We start from the raw sequence: 27,872 nt of genomic DNA, 5'->3' as shown, positions 1-27,872 counted from the left end.
GAAGAAATCTGTACATTGATTTTTCTCTGAAAGTTGATGGGAAAAAAAGTCAACCCTATTTTATAAAATGTAATCATTCAAATTTATGTTCCAAGGTATTCCTACTGACAGCTGACCATTATGGTTTATACATGTACTAGCTTTCCTCCGAACATCCAAGAAAATAGTGAACAAGAAAACATTATTTGTTACACATGTAAATGATTCCGCTAATGTTTAATCTACTTGTTGCAACATAGTAAATCGATGTGAACAATTATTCCATTTAAATCACTAGTTATTACACCCGTTTACTATACGCATTACATAATCTAAAATATAACAAGTTGTAAGTTATGAAACGTCTTTACATTACAACGTTACTCCAAGATCATCATACTTAATACTATATACGACCAAGGAACATAATATATGATCTTACTGAATAGTAAGAAGTATAATAATAATAATAAAAGATAATAATAATAATTATAAGAATAATAATAAAGTATCCATAAAATACATAGACCGATCAGCATTGAAATGTACTCTATGATGGCATGTACCTTGGTATGACGTGCCCTTCATGCCATAAACATTCATTCATTCACTCACTCGAGTGAGTGAATGATTTGTACGTATTTTACCATCACTCACTCGGTAGAGTGAGTGATCGTACAGTTTTATCCAATCAGAGATCTAGAATCGTATTGGAGAGCCCCTCACTGCAGTGGATGTACATCCACTCGGGTGAATGTACGAGCACTCACCAGTGGATACGAAAAGTGTTTTTTTTTAAAACACTGTGCCTATAGAGCGGACAATATCCCTTTTATGTGGGTCAGAATCTTGCTTGGCGTCCAACTGCGATAGGTATTTCTTATCCTGTTGTAATAGTCTACTCACTCAGACCCATTTTCGAAAATTGTGATCGCAGATTATCATTTGGTTGAGAAATGGGCATTGTTTATTCCGAATTCACATATACATGTAAGCTGTATAGCAGCCTCTTATTCATTATTGCATCTTTGAAATATGTGCCACAAGATCTACAAAGTTACTTTCGGTATATAAGGGAATGAAAATTCAGAGCAAAGTTTATATCAAAATAACAAGAAAATTGTCCCCATGAAATATATAGGCACTATGTTATTCGTATATATTTATCTGCATAAAGTAGTTATGAATACGAGTGTGAAGTATAGAGGAATATGGTAACAAAACGTTGGGAAATCATGAGTGTGAACATGCAACCCTTGCGAGGTGAAGACGAAAGTGGCTGCTCTCGGAACCGGCATTTATTCACTCACTCCCCTGCAGCCACGCTCACCATACGGGTCACGTGATTGCGCTTAAAAGCAATCACTCACTCCGCTAAGTACATCCACTCGGTCCATACGAGTCACGTGATTGCTCATTGCAACAATCAATCCTCTGCAATGTTCAGATATGGCCGCTCCATCGTCAGACCACGTGATTAGAAATGCCAAAAGTCTTATTTGCTCCTCTTCAAATTCAATATACACGATGGCTTTTAATTAAAAGTTACTCCTTTATATTGCAAGATGTAAGCAGATCTTTACACATTCGATAATTGCCCCCTTCTTTTTGCGTCTTAAATTAAGTCAACTAATACAATAATGATAAATAAAACCATCGGATTATTCCATCCTAACAAAGGGCTCTAACGGTAAGAGGAGAGATTGACACAAAGATGGCGACTGCATTCTTATCCAAGATAGATCGTTAGACAAGTATGTTTCAATTTGTTATTTTCCCCTTTAATTTGAAGAATAAAATTTCTTTGTGGATCTTAGAAGAATGTGACATAGATTAAATGAATTTGATAGAGTCTTCCCTGTTACTATGTATTTTTGTAAATATTTATCTTCATGAAGCGAAGTAAAGAGGAATATGGTAACAAAACGTTTGCCAATCATGAGTGTGAACACGCAACCCTAGCGAGGTGGAGACGAAGTGGCTGCTCTTGGAATCGGCATTCATTCACTCACTCCCGTTCAGCCACGTTCACCATACGGGTCACGTGATTGCGCTTAAAAGCAATCACTCACTCCGCAAGGTACTCGGTCCATACGAGTCACGTGATTGCTCTTTGTAACAATCACTCCTCTGCAACCACTCTCTCCATACGGGTCATGTGATTGCGCTTAGAAGCAACCACTCACTCCGCTACAGCCACTTGTTTCATGGAGCTACTTACATGTTTATACTACTTTTTTTTGTACTGAACTTGGCGCATATATTACATATGTCGTGACCCGGCCACCGCAATTGTCGGTCATTCATACAGCTCTTCTATCACTTAATGCCAAACATGGTCGTTTTGTTTCGGAATACACCTGTAGTTGTTTTGGGATTCCGTTATCTTCATGTTTTTTGCATCTCCCTCCTTGCTGTTATTGTTCTCCGACTTGCGACGGACTCAAGCTTTTTTTCTGTATGAAAGGACACTGTCTCAAAAATGATCGGTGGCACCAAGGGCGGTCGGGGGCATTGGCCCCCTCTTTCCCCCGGGCCCAGAAAAGTTGAAATTGAAAAAAAAATTATACGAGTACATGCTCTGCTCAAGTTGCAATGAAGTGTTCCAAAACAACAATTTTGATAATCTATTTGTGAAATTTTTCCCATTCAGTTAGCGTTTGCACAATTACATAAGATTCCAAATTTGGCTTGCGCTGTGCGCTGGCAATGACTGTTTGTAGAGATAAATAAATGGTCTGTTCGATTGGATAACACTAAACATTATGTGTGATAAATTAATGTGCTCAAATTATCCTTCTCGTGATTTGACTTGTATTTCTTTTTTAATATCTACATACGCATCCAGTTTGTTGATAATTACAAAAAAGTGATGAAAAATTTGAAAAAGTAGCGCTACGTGCATTGGCGGCGGAAGCCAAAAAATTAAGGGGGTGTCCACCTGAAATTTTGGGATGGACACAGGTAAAAAATTGGACAAGCGCCCCCAAAAAACAAAATTTTTTTAAAAAAAAGGTCATCAACCAAAATTTTAGGGGGGGTCCACGTGAATTTAGGGGGGACGCAGGCAAAAAATTGACAAGCCAAAAAAAAAAAAAAAAAACGTTATCGAAAACACATTTAGGGGGGACCGTCGCCCCCCCCCCTAAAATTTAGGGGGGACACGTCCCCCCGCTTCCGCCGCCTATGGCTACGTGCTCTCATCAATTCTTTAGTAAGATACACATGCATCGATCCTGTTCATGGTTTGAAAAAAAATGCTCATAACGTTCAGTCCCCATCTCCGGATAAAATATTCAGCTTATCCTAACCCTATTATTCATTTGGTGAGATGTCATATATTTACATATCACCGTAAGCAGTCCTTAGAGAAGAAGTTCACCCTGAAGATAAGTTTGTTGTAAAAATAGCAAAAAAAACTAATACAAAACTATTGCCGAGAAACGTTTTGAGGGAAATCCACTAAAGATCAAGACATAGGCGGATCCAGGGGCGAGCCCCCCCCCCCTATTGGCAGAGCAAACAAGGAAAAAAGGGATAGAAAGAAAAAAAAGAGGGGAAAGAAAGGAGAAAGAAGAAGAGGAGGAAGACGAATAAAATAAAAGTAAAAAATAATCTTTCATGTCAATGTATAAGATTTTCGCTCGCGCCTCGCGCTCGCATTACCTGTTAAGGTGATTTCATATCTTGTTCAATATGGAGTTAAATATCATTAAAGTGAAGTCAATATCCAAAAAAAATTACCTCGGAAACTGAACTTTCATTATTTCATGTGACTAACAAATTTATTTTTAAAAACTGCTCTGTAAAATCGTCAGTTTTTTTTTATCTGAATTAAACATTTTCTGCTCGCGCTGCGCGCTCGCAAATTTTGATTTTCAGGTACCAGTTATTTTCGTTTATTCCATAAAGTTTTCAAAATATCCCTTTTCAGGTCTGATTGTCAAAACAAAAGTGTATCAGCTAGCGCTGCACGCTCGCATCTTGATTGGCAAGTTATGTATGCCTCAATATTGATTGTACAACAAATTACTTAAAGTCCCCTTTTCATGGAAGTTGTTTTTGTTTCAATCTTTATTGTTCAAAACATAAATTACTTTACATAGTTTATAACAAATTTTGGCTCACAATTCGCGCTCGCATTAATGGTTGAAAATATATTAACTGATGCATCCTATTTATAATTACAAAAAATGTCCAGTTTTCAGGCCATAATATTATCAGATTTCGCGCCCTCATTCTCATAAGGCATTAACGAAAAAGATATTAAGTTGATAATTAAATTGTCCTTTTATTTCATTTCGTTCTTAGCAAGAGGAATAGGAAGTGCTTTAAAAATAGAGCTGAAAACTCTTTTCAGATCGGAATATCAAATAGTTTAAGCTCGCACTTCGCGCTCGCTTTGATTTTCATGATAAAAGAATATTTAGAATGGCTGGTCAATGTTTGTTATCCTGAAAAAGATGTGTATGCGAATAAATAATTACTACGAACGCGAAGCGCGAGTAGAAATGAACTGATTGAAAAGGTACCTGTTAAAGACTGCATGCAGTTAGCCATTAAGACGTTACAATATCAAATAAAGAATGGAAATTCTAAAGAAATTTTGTAACTTTCGTAACTTGTAACTTAAACAGAATATAACTAAACAATTCATGCGAGCAGAAAAATTCGAGATTTAGACCTACTGAGCGAGACACTCTATTGATGTTTTGTAAATCATGAGAAGGATGAGTAATTTGGGATCTTCCTTAAATTAATAATGCTAGCGCAAAGCTCGAGCAGAATGTTCATATACGTTTCGAACTTATCGGAAAGGTACCTGTTAAGGACTGCTTTCACTTAGCCATGAAGACGTTACATATTTCAACAATCAAATAATGCGAGTGCGAAGCGCGAGCTGAAGATTTTGACATTTGTGCATAAAGAATTGGAAATTCAATTTCAGTTTTTGTAATTGTGAACAGGATAGCTTTATAGGTCTAGCGAACAAGTTGGGTATCTGAATAAATATGCGCGTGCGTGTTTCATATTTAGACCTAGAATAGGAATTCTAAATAATCTTTTATCATGAAAATCAAAGCGAGCGCGAGCTATTTGATATTCCGATCTGAGTCAATGTCAGCTACATTTCAAGCTTTTTTATATGTTTCATTACTTTGAGTTTTGACGTAGAACCGGGACTGCGACATCCTTAGGACATGTCATCATATGAAAATGATGACCGTCTTCCTATTCCTCTTGCTAAGTGCGAGATGAAACAAAAGGGACATTTCAAGTATTTTATTGATTATAAATTGAATGCATCTGGAACAACTGTGTAGCCAGGATTTAATTTTGGAGGGGGCGGTAAGTGCACGCAAAGCGTGCAAACATTTTCAGAACGAGCGAAGCGCACTCCCTATGGGGAGGGTGCAGGGAGGGGGGGCGTCCTCCCTCCTCGCAGAGCGCAAAATTTGAGATATCTCATCAAAATTCAATTAAATTAAGACGTCTCTTTCGTCCCTAATACCCTAATCAACACGAATTCAATTGACTTCCTGTGATTAAAAACAAAACCTGTTTTCAAAAGAAAAGATGAGCGCTTACAAAATGGGAAAAGATTTAGGAATTCAAAATAATTCTTTTTACGGCGGGAAACGCGAAAGCTAAGAGGTTTTGTTTAAAAAAATGAGAACAAAAGTGATATAAAATACCTACCTTAGTCACATCAGATTTGATTGTAAAAACTTAAACCACATCGAATTTCTTTAACTCGCAAAGCAGACTGTAGAACGCTAATACATGCAGGGATCTCTTCCCGCGAATTGCAAGTTCTGAATTCTATAAATTTCTCTGAAACTTTAACCTGCCCTAATTCTGATATTTCTTAGATAATACAAAGAAAAATAAAGCTCAAAATGTGAAAGGGGTGATGAAAGCTAGAAGTGGGACTTTTCCTTTTCCATGCACGCGAAGCAAGGATACTTCTGAATAAAATAAGATGAAGAAGACTTGGAAAAAAATATTTAATGTCACTATATAAAATTTTCGCTCGCGCTTTGCGCTCGCATTGCCTGTTAAGTGATTCACATGTCTTGTTCAACATGGAGCATAAATATCAAGTTTGGAAGTCAATATACAAAAAACATATTTCTCATCGGAAATCGATCTTTCATTCATTTGTGTGATTACAAATTGATTTTTAAAAAGTGCTCTGTAAAAATGTAAGTTTTATGGTCTGAATATTAACATTTTCCGCTCGCGCTGCGCGCTCACGATTTTTTTTTATTTATCAGGTACCTATTATTTTCATGTATATCATGAAATTTTCAAACTATCCCTTTTCAGGTCTGATTGTCAAAACGTATCAGCTAGCAGCTGCAGCACTGCCATGCCTGCATTTTGATTGGCGGGTTATGTATGTCTCAATATTGATTATATAATAAACTATCCCCTTTTCATGACAGCTTATCAAAAATTTCTGCTCGCGATTTGCGCTCGCATTAATGGTTAAAAATATATCAACTGATTACTGATGCATCCTATTCATAATAAAAAAGGGCCCTCAAGATATCAATTTGATAATTGAATTGTCCCATTTGTTTAATCTCGCGCTCAGCAAGATGAATAGGAAGATATAATATAGTCATCATATTCATATGATAACATGTTCTAAGGATGTCACGGTCCTATGTCTCAAACTCAAAGTAATAATGAAAAAATATCAGGTCTTTATAAAGTGTGATTTATATCCACCTTACAATTTTCCTACAAAGTGTATGAAATATAAAGCTGAAATTGACCCCCTTTTTCAGATCGGAATTTCAAATATTCTAGGTCTAAATCTGAAACACGCGCGCGCATTTTCGTTCAGTTATCCAGTTTCAGATCACAATATCAAAAATTTTCTGCTCGCACTTTGTGCTCGAATTATTAATGTAGGAAGATCCCCCTTTCATGATTTACAAAACATGAAGAGTGTCTCGTTCTAGGTCTAAATCTCGAATATTTCCTGTCGCGCTTCGCGATCGCATTATTTGATTGTTGAGATATGTAACATCTTCATGGCTAAGTGCAAGCAGTCCATAAAAAGGCACTTTTCGATCAGTTCAAAACGTATACAAACATTTTCTGCTCGCGCTTTGCGCTCGCATTATTAATGTAGGAAGATCCCCTCTTACTCATCCTTTCCATGATTTACAAGACATGAATAGAGTGACCCGTTCTAGGTCTAAAACTTAAATTTTTCCGCTCGCGCTTCGCACTCGCATCAATTGTTCAGTTATGTAGCTATCCTGTTCATGACTACAAAAATTGATTGAAATTTTCCACTCTTTATGTAGAAATGTCAAAATGTTTCAGCTCGCGCTTCGGGCTCGCATTATTTGATTGTTGAAATGTAACGTCCTCATGGCTAACTGCAAGCAGCCTTTAACAGGTAGGCCTACCTTTCCGATCAGTTCAAAACGTGTTTTAAAAATTTTTGCTCGCGCTTCGCATTTGTAGTAATTATTGCAGGCACATTTTTTTTCCAGAATGTTCAAATTTTAGGAAAAAATACATGCAATTAAAAAAAAAATTGCTCACGCTTCGCGCTCGCATTATGAAATAAGGATTATGATATTGTATAATTGTGTTGATTTAAAGAATAAAGCTAAAAAGTGACTTAAAGGACTACCCCCTTCATCTTCGAGCGGCCGATCGCGGAAAATATGGCAGAAAAATTCCGCCCCCCCCCCCCTATTGGCGAAGGCTGGATCCGTCCCTGCTTAGGCAATGTGGATCTACTCTTCTACAATGTAGCTATTTGAGGAAACGGTTCCGTCGACGAAGTGACTTTTGTACGAAGAGGTTCGACAAACTGACTATTTGTCGAAATGATATTGCAATAAACGGTATTAGACGAAATGGCCATTGGACGAAGTGGTATTGGACGCAGTGGACATGACCCGTGGCTTTCACTCTTTTTTTTCCTTTCACATAGGCGGATCCTTGGGGGCCCGAGGGGTCCCGGTCCCCTATTGGTTGAGCAAAAAAGTAAAAAAGGAAAAAAGGAGGGAAAAGAGAAGAGAAAAAAGAAGAAGACGAGTGAATAAAATAACACGAGGGATAGACTTGAAAAATAACAAGAATCTTTCATGTCACTACATAAAATTTTTGCTCGCGCTTCGCGCTCGCACTGCCTGTTAGGTGATTTTCATATCTTGTTCAATATGGAATTAAAAATCAAGATTGGAAGTCAGTATATAAAACATATTTCACCTCGGAAATCGATCTTTCATTAATTTGTGTGATTACAAATTGATTGTTAAAAAGTGCTCTGTAAAAATGTCAGTTTTAAGGTCTGAATATTAACGTTTTCTGTTTGCGCTGCGCGCCCGCAAATTTTGATTTATCAGGTACCTATTATTTTCGTGTATTCCATAAAGTTTTCACAATATCTCTTTTAGGTCTGATTGTCAAAACGTATCGGCTAGCTCGCATTTTGATTGGCGAGATTTATGTCTCAATATTGATTACACAACAAACTACTAAAATTTTCATGACAGTGTATAAAAAAAAAATTGGCTCGTAATTTGCGCTCGCACTAATGGTTAAAAGTTTAGTGTAGTTTAGTTTACTCCAACGATGTTGTAGGACGAAGCCTGTTCACCGATCAAAGTAGAAATGTCTATTGCTGCTCTCCTTCAGACAAAATTAGATGCGCTACTTATGTTGGCATGGAGGGGTGGCAGGGGTATCGTAGACAGTGAAAAATTCCATGGAAACACACAAGAAACAAAAATTACTCAAAAAAGTATATTAATTGATGCATCCTATTTATAATTATAAAAGTGCTTGGAATGTCCAGTTTTCAGGCAATGATATCATCAAATTTCGCGCCCTCAGTAGGCATTAATGAATAAGATATTGATTTAATAATTAAATTGTCCCTTTTGTTTCATCTCGCGCTTAGTAAGATGAATAGGAAGAGAGTCCTCATTTTCTTATGCATGTCCTAAGGATGTCCGGTCCGATGTTAAAACTCAAAGTAATAATAAAGAGAAATATCAGCTCTTTATTAAGTGCAATCCTTGTCCACCTCACAATTTTCCTTCCATGACAAAGTGCTTGAAATATAGAGCAGCTGAAATTGACTCTTTTTTTTCAGATCGTAATATCAAATAGTTTAAGTTCGCGCTCGTTTCATGAAAAAAGATGTATTTAGAATGCCTAGATTTTAGGTCTAAAAATGAAACATCCGCGCGCATGTTTATTCAGATACTCAACTTGTTCTCTATTTAAATTATTATCCAGTTTGAGATCACAATATTACAAATTTTCTGCTCGCATTATTAATGTAGGAAGATCCCCTATTACTCATTCTTTTCATGATTTACAAAACATGAATAAAGTGTCCCGTTTTTAGGGCATCAATTATTGTTCAGTTATATAGCTATCCTGTTCACGATTACAAAAATTGATTAAAATTTTACATTCTTTATGTGGAAATGTGAAACCTTTTCAGCTCGCACTTCTAGTACGGGAGCAAGGAGGGGTCAGCATAGCTGAAAAGGTAGACAATTTTCATGTTAATGAAGCTATTCCCCATATCACACAGTGCAATGAATGGGGCGTCTGCCGTGTCCTAAGTGGTGGGTGTGGCCGTAGGGGCCCTTAAAAGAGGGCCAAAAATGAGCTAGCTCAGCTGGAAAGGTAACCACCTAAAACCAACAGGAAAAAAATCGGCATAGTTCACTTGTACATGAATGACACTTAACTGACACTTTAAGTGGTGGGACACCCCCGGCAGACGCCCCCAATTGGGGGCCCCAAATTGAGCTAGATCAGCTGGAAAGGTAACCACTTGAAACCAACAGGAAAATGTTCGGCATAGTTCACTTGTGCATGAATGACACTTAACTGACACTTTAAGTGGTGGGGCGCCCCCGGCAGACGCCCCCAAAACCCCGCCCCCTCCCAAATTTAGCTAGATCAGCTGGCAAGGTAACAAACTTAAATCAACAGGAAAATATTTTGAATAGTTCACTTGTGCATAAATGACACTTAACTGACACTTTAAGTAGTCGGGCACCCCCCCCCCCCCCGGTCGGCCGACTCCCCCAATGTGGGGCGTCCAAATTGGGCTAGAACGCTGGAATGAAATCCTTTCTTTTCCTATCCTTTTCTTTTTGTTCTTAGTTGTAGAACCCTTCAATCTGTGTGCTAGTGATATGCGGGTGGGATCCGGGCCGGAACCCTTGTTACCTCTTTATATAAATTCGATTCAATTCAATTTTATTCAACCATAAAAATGTGTATATACTAATCAAACAGTGTACATAATTATGCAACAAATGGTACACAATATGGCTAGGACCATAAAAAAAGCAAACTGCTTGTAGAGAATGGCCCCAAAACAATATAGCATAGACATAATATCAGAAACAGAAAACTAAGAAAACACAAATTTTATCAGCAGATACATAAGTGTATAAACATACACACACACGCAGCGTCATACACTTACACACACAAACCCTGGTAATTTTATAGATTTTCCATTAAGTGGGCCCTACACATTTTTTTGAAACAGGAAACAGTTGAACAATCTTTTAAGTGAAATTAAGAGTTGATTCCATTTTTTATACCGACTAATGCTAGTGAATTTAAAGAAGAAGTAAGTCTCACTTTCGGAACATGGAAATTATCTTTTTGTCTAGTAGCATAAGAATGAACATTTGAATTGAGTGAAAAAATATTGCAATACTTCAATGGAAAAATGTGATTTTTAACTGAGTACATAAAGATTAGAATATTTAAAGTAATTAGTTCATGGAGAGGTAAGATATTCATCTTTTTGAAAAGGGGTTTACTAGCATTTTGCATATGGGACTTTGCAATTAACCGGATTGATTTTTTTGTAGGATATATGGCTTTAGAAGGCGTGACTTGTATGTATTACCCCAAATATAGTTACAATAATTCAGATGTGGCAAGATAAGGCTAGTATAAAGGATATTTAAAACATTAGAAGGTAAAATGAATTTCAATTTGATACCACCATATTTAGATAAAGATTTACAAATTTCTGATATGTGTATGCTCCAATCCATGAGCTCATTAAAAGTAACTCCAAGAAACTTTATATTCTTCAAATTAGAAATTACAAGATTATCAATTATAATACATGTATGTGGTAGGTCATGGGGCAATCTCTTGTTCCTTGATCTAAATATAATAAGGCCATTTTAAACCTTATAGAAAAAATCCAAGGTATACCATTAACGCAACACATTACTTCAACGCAGTGGCGTAATAAACCAAATATTTTGAGGTGGCACATATAGCAAATATGGGAAATTGTTGCCAATGGCCAATTGAAATGAAATTCTAATTATGCGATAGTTTTTTTACATTATATATCAAAATAATTTATTATATATCATAATTATTTCATTTTCCCACAATTAATTTCCTGTCCTTGTCATCTTATTTTCTTCCAACCTTGGCTGTGGAACCAAGCCCCGCACCCCATATACGCCAGTGCTTCAACATAAAGCTCAATGCAGGAAGGTCCATATAGGGGCCCCGTTATAGGGCCCTTTGGAGGTTACAGATCTCCATCTGTAACCTCCAAAGGGTAACCTCCAGACCTCATGCAGCCTCTGCTGCATGAGGTCTGGGGCAAAGTCCCCGTAGGTTTTGAGATTGTAGACATTAAGAAACTTTTTACGATAACTCTTGCCTGCGTAAAGCTTTACTTAATAGGTAAGGATATATTACATATATAGGAGGATGTGTCTAGACCTTAGCCTAGGACTTTATTTGTCTAGGGCTCTGTAACACAAAGATTAGCGATTAATCGCTAATTTGAAAGAACAATTCTGATTGGTTCTCATCAGTCTAGGGAGCAAAATGCGCATGCAACGATGATCTTGATATGCCATTTCATTTAGCGATTAAAGGTCAAGTCCACCTCAGAAAAATGTTGATTTGAATCAATAGAGAAAAATCAGACAAGCACAATGCTGAAGATTTCATCAAAATCGGATGTAAAATAAGAAAGTTATGACATTTCAAAGTTTCGCTTATTTTTAACAAAATATTTATATGAACGAGCCAGTTACATCCAAATGAGAGAGTCGATGATGTCACTCACTCACTATTTCTTTTGTTTTTTATTGTTTGAATTATACAATATTTCAATTTTTACGAATATGATGATTAGGACCTCCTTGCCTGACGCACAAAATGTTAAAATAATGGAATTCCATGTGTTCAGGGAGGAATGAAACTTTATTTCACATGACAATGACGAGAAAATCAAAATATTTCATATTTCAAACAATAAAAAACAAAAGAAATAGTGAGTGAGTGACATCATCAACTCTCTCATTTGGATGCAACTGGCTCGTTCATATCACTGTTTTGTTAGAAATAAGCGAAACTTTAAAATGTCATAACTTTCTTATTTTACATCCGATTTTGATGAAATTTTGAGTGTTATGCTTGTTGAATTTTTCTCTTTTTATTCAAATCAAGTTTTTGTTGGGGTGGACTTGTCCTTTAATTGCTAGCCTTTGTGTTACGGAGCCCTGGTTTCGACCATTACTGCATTAAATTGATGAAGTTTATAATAGATCACTTATATGGCATCAATTTTTCTTCCCGTTCTTTGTTTTTAATCATCCGCAGACCGGTCCTGTTTTAAGTCCCCTTTTTTTCTTGTCCCTTTTCATTTTCAAATTTAGCTTTTGGCTCATTCCATTTTACCTTCGTTTCCGCTTTTTTTTGCCTCTTTCTTTTTCTTTTATGTTCAATTTGTCATTTATTTGACTTTTTTACCAAACATGGTTAGCCTAGTAGTATTTCACGATGATTTATTTTTCTCATGAGTTTTTCTTTCCTTTTCCCAAATTTCATTTTGTTTTCCCTGTTTTATGTTCTTCTTTCCCTTTTCTCCCCTTCCTCTATTCCCCTTTTCTTTCACTTTCCCTCCCTTTTTTCTTCCTTTTCTTTTCTTTTCCCTTTTCACTTCCTCCTTTTTTTCTCCCAGTGAAATCCGCCGGGGGGGGGGGGGCAACCTGCTCCCACCTGCCCGGGTTACGAGACTGGAGAAATTGCCTTGCTAACTACAAACAAATTAGGATTTGTGTGTGTGTGTGTGTGTGAGGGTGTGAATGTGTTAACAGTAACATGTTTAATGGTGTGTAATGCAATAACACAAGAAGGTTCATGGATTGCTGTTGGTTCTTTATCTTCCTGCATTTTCATTCTGAAATCGACTGGACTATTTTTTTTAGTTCATATAATCGTTTCATAATTATATCATTTTCTTCATTACATTACTTACGATTTTATGTAAGTCATTTTTTCTGTTTTCAGCCAATTCTCTTATCTGATGTTGATACTGAATGTACAGTAGTACATAAAAAAGAGCTGAACCTCATACACAACAAACATGTACCATACAATTTTGGTTATGATCACCAATACGTTCGGGGCATTTTACGGAAAGAGAAAAAAAAACCACTGGTGCCATTGATAACTATTAATAGCGAGTATACACCTGAAAAATTTGTAATCGTGGTAATATGATGATTCAATCTGCCACGGTATTCACACGTTATCTGTAAATAATTTGTATTAACCCTAATGTTGCAGATTTATCACATTACTTCAACATTCTCAGGCAAAGTATTGTTGGAATTGAATTCTTTGTCTATATGAGGCTAACTAAAACTATTAGTTTTGTTTTTGTTGAATTTACATTGTAAGGATGTTCCACAGTTAAAGTGAAATCCATGTCATTTTTACCAAACTTTACACAGAGATAATATAACACCTGAATATTCTAAATCTGCAAAATATAATGTGGGTCAATGTGCTTGATTTTCTACTATAGAGCTTCAAACTTTACCCAAATGGATGTTTTTAAGAATTGCGCATTAAAAAAATGGCCTTTTTCGACTTCACGCGATAAATACAATCAGTTTAAACCTCTATTACTCAGTCAAAATCTATGAAAATTTCATCAAATTTTGAAATATAGTTAATAATTGTATGCTCAAGATGTAGAATCTATTCACATTGCTATTTGTTTGCTCTTTGAAATCTAAACAGCACTGTCAGTTCTTTAAAATTATGTGAAAGATACCAAAACCCAGTCTGTGAGACTGAGATTTTAATAACAAACTTAAGAAATACAATAAATGCTGCACTTTATTCAAAACCCATGTCATTTTCACCAAACTTTGAATTTGTAGAGGAAATCATATAACTAAGAGGTGCAAACATTAAAAAATAGGGGTTCATGTGCTTGTTTTCAAACTGTCAGCACTTTTATTAGAGCAAAATTTAAAACTACAAAAATACGCCAAATGATTAGTATCTGTGTGAGTAAAAATTTGAAACCACTCTACCATTTATTCAAACTTGTGGTAATATTCATTATTCTTTCCAGCACTACAGAGTAAAGTTTTCTGAATTTGTAGAAGTATTTTTAGGAATTGGTCTATGGAGTAATTCCAGTTTATATCATTTATTAGCTTCATAAAATAAAATATTGGATTTGTTAGTTAGAGTGCATAGTAAGTAAATTGGCTCATACCTGCAGCTGATTAATCACCTGTCCATTCATTGTGACGTCAGTGCGCAAGGTGTAAAATATGCGCAAATCAAGATGCGCACAAACGTGACTCGTAGCATGTTTTGATGTGTATATAGGAATGCATTAATTCAAGTGTTCAGAGAATTAGATATGTTCCTACTGTTTTCTAATGCAAGGCAATATGTTTTATCAGAAAAATTAAATGTTTGACTTCCTACTTCTTCAAGGTCATGTTAAATTTATGCTTTATTCCCATTCATTTTTGTTTGCACTGAAGCAATCAACACATGACTTTGGAGGTGTGAAGGTTATTTTTTATTATTTTTCTGGTTTTCTCTTATGTTCCGTTTCTCCTTTTCCATTCGTAATCTCTTTCTCATTTTTCCCCTTCCCATTCCCTTCCTTTTCCTAGTCCTCTTTTAACTATCATATTTTTGGTAAAATTCGAATTCATACTCATTCGTTGAATTATTAAGTTATGATACAATGAATACGTATTCATTCACTATTCATAAAACATTTGAGCAAGTAGCATAGGTGTCCTCGTATTTGATAGTGGAGATGAGTACATGATGGGAAACATGGCATGGATAAAACGAAATTGAAAAAAGTAAAACATCAAATTCAGTCTTAATCTACTACCCCCAGCTCCTCTACAGCTGATGTAGAATATTTTCTCATTGGTTTCATGTTGTTAATAAACTTTCCAGCTGATCTAGCTCAATCTCAGGGGGGAGGGTCGGGATTTGGGGGCATCTCCTGGGCTCCCCACCACTCAAAATGTCAGATGAAGGGATGCTCCGTGTTGAAAATATTTACAGAAAATAAAAATAATTCACAGAGTACAGTGCTGAAAATTTCAACAAAATCAGATAACAAATAACTAAGTTATAGAATTTTAAAGTTTACCAATATTTTGTAAAAATAGTTATATGCACACCATCATGAATATTCATTAGGTGGGCTGATGATGTCACGTCCCCACTTTCCTTTTTCTTATGTTATTACATGACATATGTATATCTCCTTTATAATGAAATGAGTTGCAGCAATGAATATACGATACCTTAAATCAGTCGTCAATCCAACTTTTTTTCTTTTATTGGTAGAAAACTTTAATAAACCTAATTTCATATAATAACATATAATAGAACAAGGGGATACGAAATCATCGATTTACTAATTTAATATTCATGAACACATGCCTAAGACTGTTTCACCGGAATGCTAATCTTTAATATGCCATTCATTGTTATTCCTTGACAGATTTTTATCAAATTTTCAGTATTTTGTTTGCTTGATTTTTCTTTATCAATAAATCATATTATTTTCAGCCTGGAGCATGTCATTCATGTAACTCTGAACTATGTCAAACATTTTCCTGGTAGTTTCACGAGGGTACCTTAGCTTGCCAGCTGATCTAGCTCAACATTGTGGGGGGGGGGGGTCAGGACTTTGGGGGATCTGCCGGGGGTGCCCCACCACTTAAAGTGTCAGTTAAGTGTCATTTATGTAAAAGTGAATCATGCCAAACATTTTCCTATTGGTTCCATGTGGTTACCTTTCCAGCTAATCTAGCTCAACATGGGGGGGGGGGGTGGGGGGGGCGTCTGCCGGGGGGGGATGCACCGGGGTGCATCACCGCTTAAAGTATCAGTTATAGTGTCATTCATGTACAAGTGAACTGTGCCGAACAGTTTCCAGTTGGTTTCAAGTGGTGACCTTTCCAGCTGATCTATCTAAATTTGGGAGGAGGCAGGCTTTTGGGGGCGTCTGCCGGGGGCGCCCCACCACTTAAAGTGTCAGTTAAGTGTCATTTATGTACAAGTGAACTATGCCGAACATTTTCCAGTTGGTTTCAAGTGGTTACCTTTCCAGCTGATCTAGCTCAATTTGGGGCCCCCAATTGGGGGCGTCTGCCGGGGGTGCCCCACCACTTAAAGTGTCAGTTAAGTGTCATTCATGTACAAGTGAACTATGCCGATTTTTTTCCTGTTGGTTTTAGGTGGTTACCTTTCCAGCTGAGCTAGCTCATTTTTTGGCCCTCTTTTAAGGGCCCCTACGGCCACACCCACCACTTAGGACACGGCAGACGCCCCATTCATTGCACTGTGTGATATGGGGAATAGCTTCATTAACATGAAAATTGTCTACCTTTTCAGCTATGCTGACCCCTCCTGGCTCCTGCTCTATTCGCGCTCGCATTATTTGATTGTTGAAATACGTAAATCTTGGTACCTTTTCAATCATTTCAAAACGTAGATAAAGATTTTCTGCTCGCGCTTTGCACTCGCATTGTTCATGTAAGGAAGATCTTTAATTACTCATCATTTCATGATTTACAAAACATGAATTGAATCAAAGAAACCAAAATCATCTTCGAGCGGGCGATTGATACAAATATGGCTGAACCCTCCCCCTCCTATTGGCGAAGGCTGGACCCGCCCCTGTTTAATCAGTAAGTGTTAACGTAAACAAAAAAATATATGAGTTACCGTAGACTTTGTACAGGTGACGAGAAAATTTCTCACCAATACTGTAAAAAAATATTAGTTAAAATTTAAACAAGCACGAGGGTCATTACGTGTCCAACCAATTTTGGGCTGTATTTTACCCAATGCACGAATCAAATTGTCCAGTATTTCTTTAAAAATAAACAGTAATTAATTTAGAATGGGCAACATTTAATCATAATGGAGAAATTAAAATGCCAAAAAGGAAATACCCAATGTTGGTTGGACTAATAATTACCCTCATGGAGCAGTTTTACCCAATATTTTTTAGAGTGAGTTGACATAAAAAAATTTAATGTCGAATGGCGAATTAAGTTAATACGCAAAGTCGACTTAAGAAAAATTGTAAATCAATTTGACAAGAAGTCTCGCCACGCCAACCATAGGCGGCGGAAGCGGGGGGGACGTGTCCCCCCCCCCCCTAAATTTTAGGTGGGTGGACGGTCCCCCCTAAATGTGTTATCGATAACCTTTTTTTATTTTTTTTTTTGGGGGGGCTTGTCAATTTTTTTGCCTGCGTCTCCCCTAAATTCATGTGGACCCCCCCCCCTGAAACGTGTGTTGTCCCCCCTAAAATTTAGGTTGATGACCTTTTTTTTTTCTTGTAGAAAAATTTTGGTTAGCAACTCCTTTAATTTTGTTTTTTGGGGGGCGCTTGTCCAATTTTTTACCTGTGTCCATCCCAAAATTTCAGGTGGACATCCTCTTAATTTTTCGGCTTCCGCCGCCAATTACGCCAACATGATTTTTTTTTATATCAACTTTGCAAATTACGTTATCTCGCCAAGTCGACATACAAATAGGTGAATGTCCAATTGGTGACTTAAGTTATCTCGCTTAATCGAAGTAAATGTACATTTGTCCTCGGTTATCGACTTACGAAAATCTGTATGTCAACTTAGCAAGATGTGTTATCGCGCCAAGCCAACATACAAAAAGGAGGTACATGCCAGGGGGGGGGGGCACTCAGTATATAATGCATAGTCGGTATGTGCCGTGGAGGGGACCCCAGTTTTACACTCAAATTTCCGTTCCAAGGCATAACATTTTTAACATCTTTTTCATAACATCTTATCGAGAAAAAAGAAGTATTCAAAGATATCCGCTCCAAAGCTTCGCATATTTTCCGTTACGCCGTTCCATCCGTATTGATGTGCTACAATGAGCCGCAATTTTGGTGAAAAGCGGCCGCAGAGCGCTGTCCGAACATCGCATCAGCGTTAGCGCACCCGGCGCCCGTGCCGCCGGGCTAACTGCACGACGTATGCCCGTTCCATAGGGATGAATACGTACGCACCCACACACAGGCGTCGCGACCCGTTCCAAGTACCCCAGTTTTCACAACCATTTGTAGTTCCGAAGCCCGTTCCGAGAACCCTCCTTTTTACAATAAGCCCGCTCTTAGGCCCCCGTTTTTTGTCTCGCCCGGATATACCCACTACTTTTTTTGGTCGAGTCCCCCCCCCCCGGGGGGCTACATGTCAGCTTTGTGACATACATTAATCTCACCAAGTCTGCATAAGCAAATGTGTATGTCAACTTGGCGAGATACGTTATTCACATGGAAAAAAGTATAGCACTCTGGATTGACATTGCACTTCATATTTTATTGAAATAATCATACCTCAAAGTTTATGTCACCATACAAACCATAGGCGGATCCAGGGGGGGGCCCGAGGGGCCCGGGCCCCCCCCCCCCCCCTATTGGCGGAGCAAAAAAAAGAAAAAAAGGGGAAAAGAAAGGAAAAAAGAAAAAGAAGGGAAAAGGGAGGAGAAAAGAAGGAAGACAAGCATAAGAGGAGGAAGATGAGTGAATAAAATACGATGAGGGTAAGACTTTGAAAATAATTTTTTAACAAAATCTTTCATGTTGGGATATAAATTTTTTTGGCTCGCGCTTCGCGCTCGTATTGCCTTTTTAGGTGATATCTTGCTCAATATGGACCTTAAAATATCAAATTTTGAAGTCAATATACAAAACATATTTCAGCTGGGAAATTGAACTTTCATTATTCTGTTTTATTTACAAATTGATTTTTTAAAAGTGTAAAAATTTCTGTTTTATGGTCTGAATATGAACAATTTCTGCTTGCGCTGCGCGCTCGCAAAATTTGATTTGTCAGGTACCTATTATTTTCCTGTATTTCATAAAGTTCTCAAAATATCCCTATTTAGGTCAGATTTTCAAAACGTATCAGCTAGCGCTGCACGCTCGCATTTTGATTAGTGAGTTATGTATATCTCAATATTAATTCTAAAACAAACTACTTAAAATCACAATTTGATGACAATTAATCATAAATTTCTGTTCGCGATTTGCGCTCGCATTGATAGATATTAAACTCATGCATCTTATGCATATTACAAAAGTGCTTTAAATGTCCAGATTTCAGGCCATATTAGATTTCGCGCTGTCATGCTTAGGAAGATATTCATCATTTTCTTATGATGACATAATGTCCTTATAGAATATCCCGGTCCTATGTCATAAACTCAAAGTAACAATAATGAAAAATATCAGCTCTGTTTTAACTGTGATCATTTTTCACCTCACAATTTACCACAAAGTGCTTGCAATACAGAGCTAAAAGTGACCCCTTTTCAGATCGGAATATCATATATTTTTAGCTCGCGCTTTGCGCTCGCTTTATTGATTTTCATGATAAAAAAGGTATTTAGAATACCCAAATTCTAGGTCGAAATCTGAAGCACACGTTTATTCAGATACGCAGCTTGTTCTCCATTTAAATAATTATCCAGTTTTAGATCACAATATAAAAAAATTGTCTGCTCGCGCTTTTTGCTCGCATTATTAATGTATGAAAATTTCCAATAACTTAACCCTTTCATGATTTACAAAACATGAATAGAGTGTCCAGAATTTTTCCGCTCGCGCTTCGTTCTTGCATCAGTAAGGTTAAGTTTTTGTCTTATCCTTTCCACGATTACAAAAAGTGCTTAAAATTTCCATTATTCAGGTTGAAATGTCAAAATTTTCAGCTCGCACTTCGCGCTCACAATATTTGAATGTTGAAATATGTAACGTCTTTCATGGCTAAGTTCAAGCAGTCCATAACAGGTACATTTTCGATCAGCTCAAAACGTAAATAAAAAATTTCCGCTCGCGCTCTGCACTCGCATTAATAATGTAAGGAAGATCCCCACTTCCTCATCCTTTTCATGATTTACAAAACTTGAATAGAGTGTCTCGTTCAGTAGGTCTAAATCTCGAAATTTTTTGCTCACGCTTCGCGCTCGCACCAATCGTTTAATCATATACCTATTCTGTTAAGTTACAAAAAAGTGCTTAGAATTTCCATTCCTCAGGTAAAAATGTCAAAAAAATTCAGCTCGCGCTTCGCGCTCGCATTATTTGATTTGTTAAAATATGTAGCGTCTTCATCATGGCTAACTGCAAGCAAGTTCTTTAACAGTACCTTTTCCATCAGTTCATTTCTGCTCGCGCCACGGTTCGTAATAATTATTCACTTGCATACACATATTTTTTCAGGATAACAAACATTGCCCAGAATGTTCAAAAGTTTAGGAAAAAGTACATAAGATTCCCCCCCCAAAAAAAAATGGCTCGCGCTTTGCGCTCGCATTATATAAATAAGGATTATGGTATTATATATGTTTATTCATAAGAATAAAGCTAAGAAGTGACTATTAGGACTACCCATTTAAAGAAACCAAAAAACCCGGCAAATATCATATTCGAGTGGCCGATCGGGGAAAATATGGCTGAAAAAAAATTCCGGGGCCCCCCCTATTGGCGAAGGCTGGATCCGCCCCTGCAAACTCCAGATATTTCATGACCAATTATTGATCTTGATAAGTGTTGGACCCTGCTGTCCATTGACGTGACTGTCATTAAATGTATAGTGAATTTCATCACACACCACTTTTTTTCACAGGTTGATGATGAAGCCTAGTCCCTGTCCCTGAAATGTGGTTTTACTATTCGACCTGAAAAAGATAAAGTAATATTCACCCTCCTGCTCAGGTAATTACAGGTGAAGATATACTTTCATTTCGTTATACTCCCATGCACCCTCCTATAGTTGATTGATATATTACTTAACCCTTCCATCTGTGCTGGTTCCAAAGGACTTTTTCAAGGACTTCTGCCCTACGATATATTTCGCTCGGCCTCCCTCGACACCTCATTCTAAGGTCTGATTTTGGTTTCGCTTGGAGTAACTTTAGAATCAACCTGATTATACTATATGTCACCTGCATATACCACTTTTTTATGATAAACTCAATAGCGAACTGAAACAGCATGACCTGTGCAAATGTATGATTATTGTCATTATTGCATGCTGTAATGTAACACTAAGCTTCTACAGTACTTATTAAAACAATTATTTGAGTAATACACAGATGTATGACAGCATGACGAGATACGATTTCTCGCCCAGTGAACATACAGACAGGTTTATGACAACCTATCAACATACGTTATATCTACATTATGAAATTTGAAAAAAAAAACGAGATTATACCATTATATAACCAGACTAATTTGTAATTACACGAATTATTTTCATAAAAGTTTGAAATGAGATCGAACAAGTGTACAAAAGACCGAACAATAATTCAACAAAACTAACAGTAGAAGCAATTGGTTTAGCCGATATTTACGGTTTTAGAAAGTCGTTTGGAAAATATGTGGTTGCATATACTTGTGTCCTTTGGTCCCCGGAGACTGGACGTTACTCGGCCCAAAGACAATTCCCCTTGTCAAGATAATTTTTTGCCTCTCGTCATTTACATGGTTCATATACCAATGTGTGTGTTTATTTTTAAACCTAGAATCTGGGAATTCCAATTACATTTTTTAAAATGAAATTTAATAATGCGAGTGCGAAATGTCGTTCCTCTTCATTTCATGTCTGTCATTTATCATACCTACCAGATTTCCAGGGAGTGCTGCCTATGGAAAATAACACACGCAGCACCTCAAGGAAAAATTTTGGGGCGCTTCAGCACCCCCGCTTCCTATGCAGGCCCATGTGTATGAAATCGAATATTTAAGCTCAGAAAATAAAATTGGTTTCGAGACTTCTATCTTCAACTTAAAGGGTTGGGAAAATTATGTATAGAATTGGTTATTGTTGTCACCAATTGATGGAGAATACAGTTTCTATTTTTATTATGATATTAAATAATGAAGTGTCAAATTGGTTGAAGAGCATTATACGAACATGGTGTTTATCGAAAAGAAAAAAATATAATACCAATGATTTTATGAAATGACCAATATATCACATTTGAAGGAAAATATATGTATAAACGAGAGATAAAAGGAAAGTGATTCACGAAGATTATTGGTATTATGTTACATGATGAATTTGGATATCCAAACAAAAGGGGTTAAAGTTTGAGCATTTTTATTTGTTAGATATAAACTGATGCCATGAAATTGGAAAGTTTTCTTTTTAAAACGAAATTACCATCATCTTGAAAAGGATCCTGGATATTTTCCTTCTCTTTTCTGTGAATCTGCATTTAGACAAATTCACAATTTTATCAAACTTTTATCAAACATCACCCCATCCATGAAAATATTGGGGGAGGGCAAACATATCGTTTCCCCCATTTTTCCGCATGTGCAAAAATGAAATAAGATTGTAGTGTTACACAGAAATCACTCAAGCGAGATGGAGATACCAACTCGTAAATCGTGCTTAAAATGTCCGGTGAATATAAAATAATATAGGTTTATGTGTCCGTGGGTAAATCTGTTCTTTCTGTAATCGAGCGCCTTTGGAACGTTGATTCAATCTAAAAAACGGATCGAAAAAACCGAGGCTTAAATAACATACAATTAAATTATTAATAACTTAATACCTACAAACGAATGGAATACAAATACAGGAAATAAAACCAATGTATTATGATCTTTTTGCAATGCGATACCCCGAACATTGGATCATTATTTTGTATTTTTACGACCCCTAAAGTAGCAGCCTCGGGGAACAAGCTGTGTATGAGAGTGACTGATTTTAATCATAATTATTAAATAGTAGCGAAACAGCCCCCCCCCCGACGGATTTCAACAGGGGAAACGACGTGGTGGGCCCATATCGGAATATTACAAAAGAGTGAGTGAATGTGACAAAGAGCAATCACGTGACTCGTATGGACCGAGTGGATGTATCTAGCGGAGTGAGTGATTGCTTTTAAGCGCAATCACGTGACTCGTATGGACCGAGTGGATGTATCTAGCGGAGTGAGTGGTTGCTTTTAAGGGCAATCACGTGACTCGTATGGACCGAGTGGTTGTATCTAGTGGAGTGAGTGGTTGCTTTTAAGCGCAATCACGTGACCTGTTTGGTAAGCCTGGCTGCAGGGGAGTGGGTGTATGAATGCCGATTTCGAGAGCAGTCACTTCGTCTCCACCTCACAGAGGTGGCATGTTCACACTCATGATTCGCAATCGTTTGTTACCATATTCCTCTTTACTTCACAACTGTATTCTTACTTTATGAAAATAAATGTATAAAAAATACATAGTCACAAGGAAGACTCTATCAAATTTATCTCATCTGTTTTATTATTTTTTAAGAGACTCAAGGAAATGTTATTCATCAAATTAAAGGGAAAAATCAAAACTTCAAACATACTTGTATATCGATCTATCTTGAAAGAGAATGCAGCCGCCATCTCTGTATCAATCTCTCCCGATACGGTTAGGGCCCTTCATTAAGACGGAATAACCCGATATGGTTATATTTATCATATTTGTATTAGTTGACTAAATTTAAGACACAAAAGAGAGGGGCAAGGGGCGAATGTCTAAAGATCTGCTTTCATCTTGCAATACAAAAACGTAGCATTTAGTTAAGAACCATCGTGTATATTGTAACCAGAAGAGGAGCAAATAGAATGACTGTCGGCATTTCAAATCACGTAGCCTGACGATGGGGCAATATCTGAACATTGCCAAGGAGTGAGTGGTTGTAACAAAGAGCAATCACGTGACTCGTAAGGACCGAGTGGATGTATCTAGCGGAGTGAGTGATTGCTTTTAAGCGCAATCACGTGACTCGTATGGACCGAGTGGATGTATCTAGGCGACTTGAGTGGGTCAGAAATCGCAAAAAAAGAAAAAAAAGAGAAAATAAATAAATGCATACAGCGCATCCCAAAAAAATGTCCCTTTGACATGGGGCTGAATTAATTCTAAAATGTTGAAAATAAATTTTCATGAGTAAAAAGCTCGCTTCATGATCTAAAATTTCATTGGTCGCGCTCCAGCGGTTTTGAATGTACACTCTGTGGCATAACGTGGTGTATTTTTAGCCCATTCCTAGTTTGCAGCATTGATGCATTTCTGCAGTGTCTATGGCATGTTAACCCCCATTTTTACATCCAGGATCTGGACAGGGACATTTCTCTAATCATATCCAGGCTCATCAAATCATGAACTTGGGCATGTTCAGAAGGACAATAAACATAAAAAAATAAAGTTTGTTTGATGATTGATAAGGGGAATCAGTGCACCAACTTGAAAAGAAATTTTGAATGAAGGATGAGTAAAATAATCTGAAAAATAAAGGGGAATCCACAAGTTAATCACCCTTTGTGAAAAGGAACTTTATCAGAGAAAAATTGACTTTTTTCTTTAAAAAGTTACATTGAATTAACTTGACCACAGTAGCATATTAACTAAAAAAGCAATGAAAACAAAAATGTAGTATATTTTCATGAAACAGACATGACCCGCTGTCTTAATCATTGTGCATCTCCTGTTATCAAACATGAAATGAATTGTCAAATATTGTTTTGCCCTTCTGAAAAGAAAAAAGTAAATTAAGAAATTTAAGAATCTTTATTATATAAAAAGTGTACGAAATGCACCAGAAATAAAAATGAAATTTGGTTTAAAATTCTACAATTTCTGGACATTAGTAATTGCGACCCTCGCACTTTTCTTAAATTTTACAGAACTTGAAAAGGTTTAAACATTTGCTACTGCTCCTAATAAAATTAGGTCTTAAGTATTGGTCAATAATTTCGTTTTACTTAAAATTCCCAATTACAAGTAAATTATGATTATGATCAAAATAATGGCATGACCGTCAAGTTGGGTATGCGTGCGAGTTTTAATGCTGAAAGTGGTAGTATGGCGTATACAGCGTTCTGCCTCAAGAATCTGATGGGTGCCACTAATCATGACTATGCCAACCTTGGGCAATTTTCTTTATTGACGTCATAAGCGACGCCCATTATAAACTACTTTACGTTTACTAAGAACGCCGTTTATTATTGAAAACGTCAATTTCTTATCACCTCTACCATTCATATTCATTGACATGGAAAGGGTAATTTATATACTTCATCATATCATGAAAAAATAATATTCATTAAAAAAATATTTAGGGTAAAACGTAACAAAATACTGGTTGGGTGTCCTCAAAGAACGAAGATTACTTGTTTTGAGAGTCTGTTATAAAAGTCCATGTTCGAGCGAACTTGTAATGGAAATGTACCCCCCCCCTCCGGGTGGTGCAGATAGCAGTGGAAATTATGGGTGTTCTGGATGGAACACAATCAGACAACGTTCGGACAAAATATGAGGTATAGGCCTAGTACTGCTTGTTGTGATTTGTGAAGTAATATTTTCAAATTCCTATTAATTAATTAATTTATTTATTTATTCTCGAATATTTATACAGAGTGGCCTGATCAGCATTAAAATACATACAATGTACGAAAAACATAGTAACAGGACATTATGAGATACAGAAAAGGGAATAAATACAAGGTAAAAATACGAAAATTTGTTACGAGTTGCAGATGGCAAGATACATGATAAAAAAAAATAATGGTATTGGCGCAAATTTAATAAATGAAGAACAAAGTGTTAGTATGGAACACAATTTATGATTGACAGGTGCGAGACGGGCCACATAATAATGCCAACATTATTTACATGGCCCTTGAATAGGCCTATAATGCAATGTGACCTTTTGACCTCGACATACTGGTTTCGGATCTAAACTTGACAAGAATAAAGTTCAAAGTGCTTTGCCACTGTCAATGGTGTACATTACGCAGATGCAGTGGGTATATAGGAGGCCTGCATGTCATTTATGCAACGAAATATTTATTCATATTGCTAAGAAGATGATTCATATATCTTTCAAAATGTGAAGAAATGATTTGTACAATAATGATGGAGATGATAAAAACTATAATATTAATAATAATAAAAGTAGTAGTAGTAGTGACAGAAATAACAATGATGAAAAATAGAGTGTAAAGGTAAATGATCAATTTTCTAAAACATGTACTAACAAAATATGAACTTCTAAAATATCATAGCCTCCTTCGATTGCAACATCAGGTAAACACCCCTCCTTTTACCAATAATATGTTTCCAAATAATGAATTGGTTTTAATATATTCTTAAAATGGGCATCTTTAATTGGATAGATAGCCCAATAAATTTTTCGGAGAGTCTTTAAGAATGTAATCAAATTAACAATACGTTTTTTATTCAGAATTCACCTCAAGTTAAAAGTTAAGAAATATGTTATGTTTTTTTTTCTATTTAAGTAGATAAAATAGAAGCGGCTAAATATCAAAGAGAACTTATGATAGATACAACTTAAATGAATTTCAGATTGATATCATTTTTCTTCATGTCTATATAACTGTAAATAGCAACGGCACTGGCACTTGCAATTGCATATTTTACTTTTGGCCTACCTTATTCTTTCTGCATAATTTGAGGCATGGGCCGTTCTGGCCCTCCTCATCCCCGGCCTAGCTGGTTCGCTCCTTTGCAAACTCCAAAAAGTAGGTGGACAACTCTCCCTTCGACTCGGGATTAACTGCTTTTCTCTTTCCGACATGGCTATCGTTGATGCGGACACTGCCCACCGCCTTCCGCCGCTGTGCCACGGAGGTGGCTTACTCAGCCTGTTCGCTGCTAGCATGTACTCGCGACTCCGCAACAGGCGAGTTCTTCGGTCTCTCAAAGTCAATAGATCCATGTTCGGATCGTTCCCTCTTTTTATAAATCTACCAAAAAACCCAGCCGCTCACGTAAACATGAGGTGGAGTCGTAGTTGCCACATTTGTAAGGATTAATTCCATTAAAATCTTGGCAAGGAATAAAAGCGATGTGAGCCTTTAGGCACACACTGCACAACTTTCCTCGGTTGACGAAGTAAACACTTTGACAGTCGAATCCTCAATTGTGCATTGAGTTTGGTGGCGGTATTGTCTCCACTCCTGTGTCATCAAAAGCCTCTTGTGATGACACTGAGGTCGAAGCTGCTCCAGATGATACCAAAAGAATGATACCAATTAACTAACTGCCCAGGGGGCATGCGTCGAAATTATGAAGACAACATTCCTACAAAGACACCTCTCTCATGAGACAATGTGATCTAAAATATGTTGCTTTTCTTGGATAGCATAATTACGATCAATTCACTCGAGTGGTTCTATGTTGTTTCAGTGCCTTGCACGTTGTTTTTTGTATCATGACAACACATTTCCCCTACTCCTTCTGACATATAGCCTCTATCCAAATCGTTTTCATGTTTGCTCAAGTATGATGCAAAATAATTAAATTGCAATTCCTGAGAGATGCAATGGATTACTGAAACGAAATATAGACGAATGCCTGAGAGCATGAAATATTCATTAAAGTTTTACGTTGTCATAGTTACGGTGTGGGATTTGACGCGAAAAGAAATAATATATCATCGAAATGGATTGAATGAAATACTGTCTCAGTTTCGAACAACTCTACCAGAATTGACCGGTGGCATCTCTCGATA

General features: G+C 36.8%; 1 protein-coding gene across 1 annotated transcript in view; it reads right to left on the bottom strand.

The window, feature by feature from the left end:
* Window positions 1-27,638, bottom strand: part of LOC121432120 — a 33,136-nt gene extending 5,498 nt beyond the window's left edge. The window contains exon 1 of the mRNA XM_041630007.1: window positions 26,791-27,638. Within this exon, the coding sequence (XP_041485941.1) occupies window positions 26,791-27,077 (287 nt within the window). The 5' untranslated portion in view covers window positions 27,078-27,638. The remainder of the gene's footprint in view (window positions 1-26,790) is intronic.
* Between the last annotated feature and the right edge of the window lie 234 nt (window positions 27,639-27,872).

The sequence above is a fragment of the Lytechinus variegatus genome, chromosome 1, assembly GCF_018143015.1.
Source record: "Lytechinus variegatus isolate NC3 chromosome 1, Lvar_3.0, whole genome shotgun sequence".
In the NCBI taxonomy this organism is placed as follows: Eukaryota; Metazoa; Echinodermata; class Echinoidea; order Temnopleuroida; family Toxopneustidae; genus Lytechinus; species Lytechinus variegatus.
This window is presented reverse-complemented; position numbering and strand designations above follow the sequence as displayed.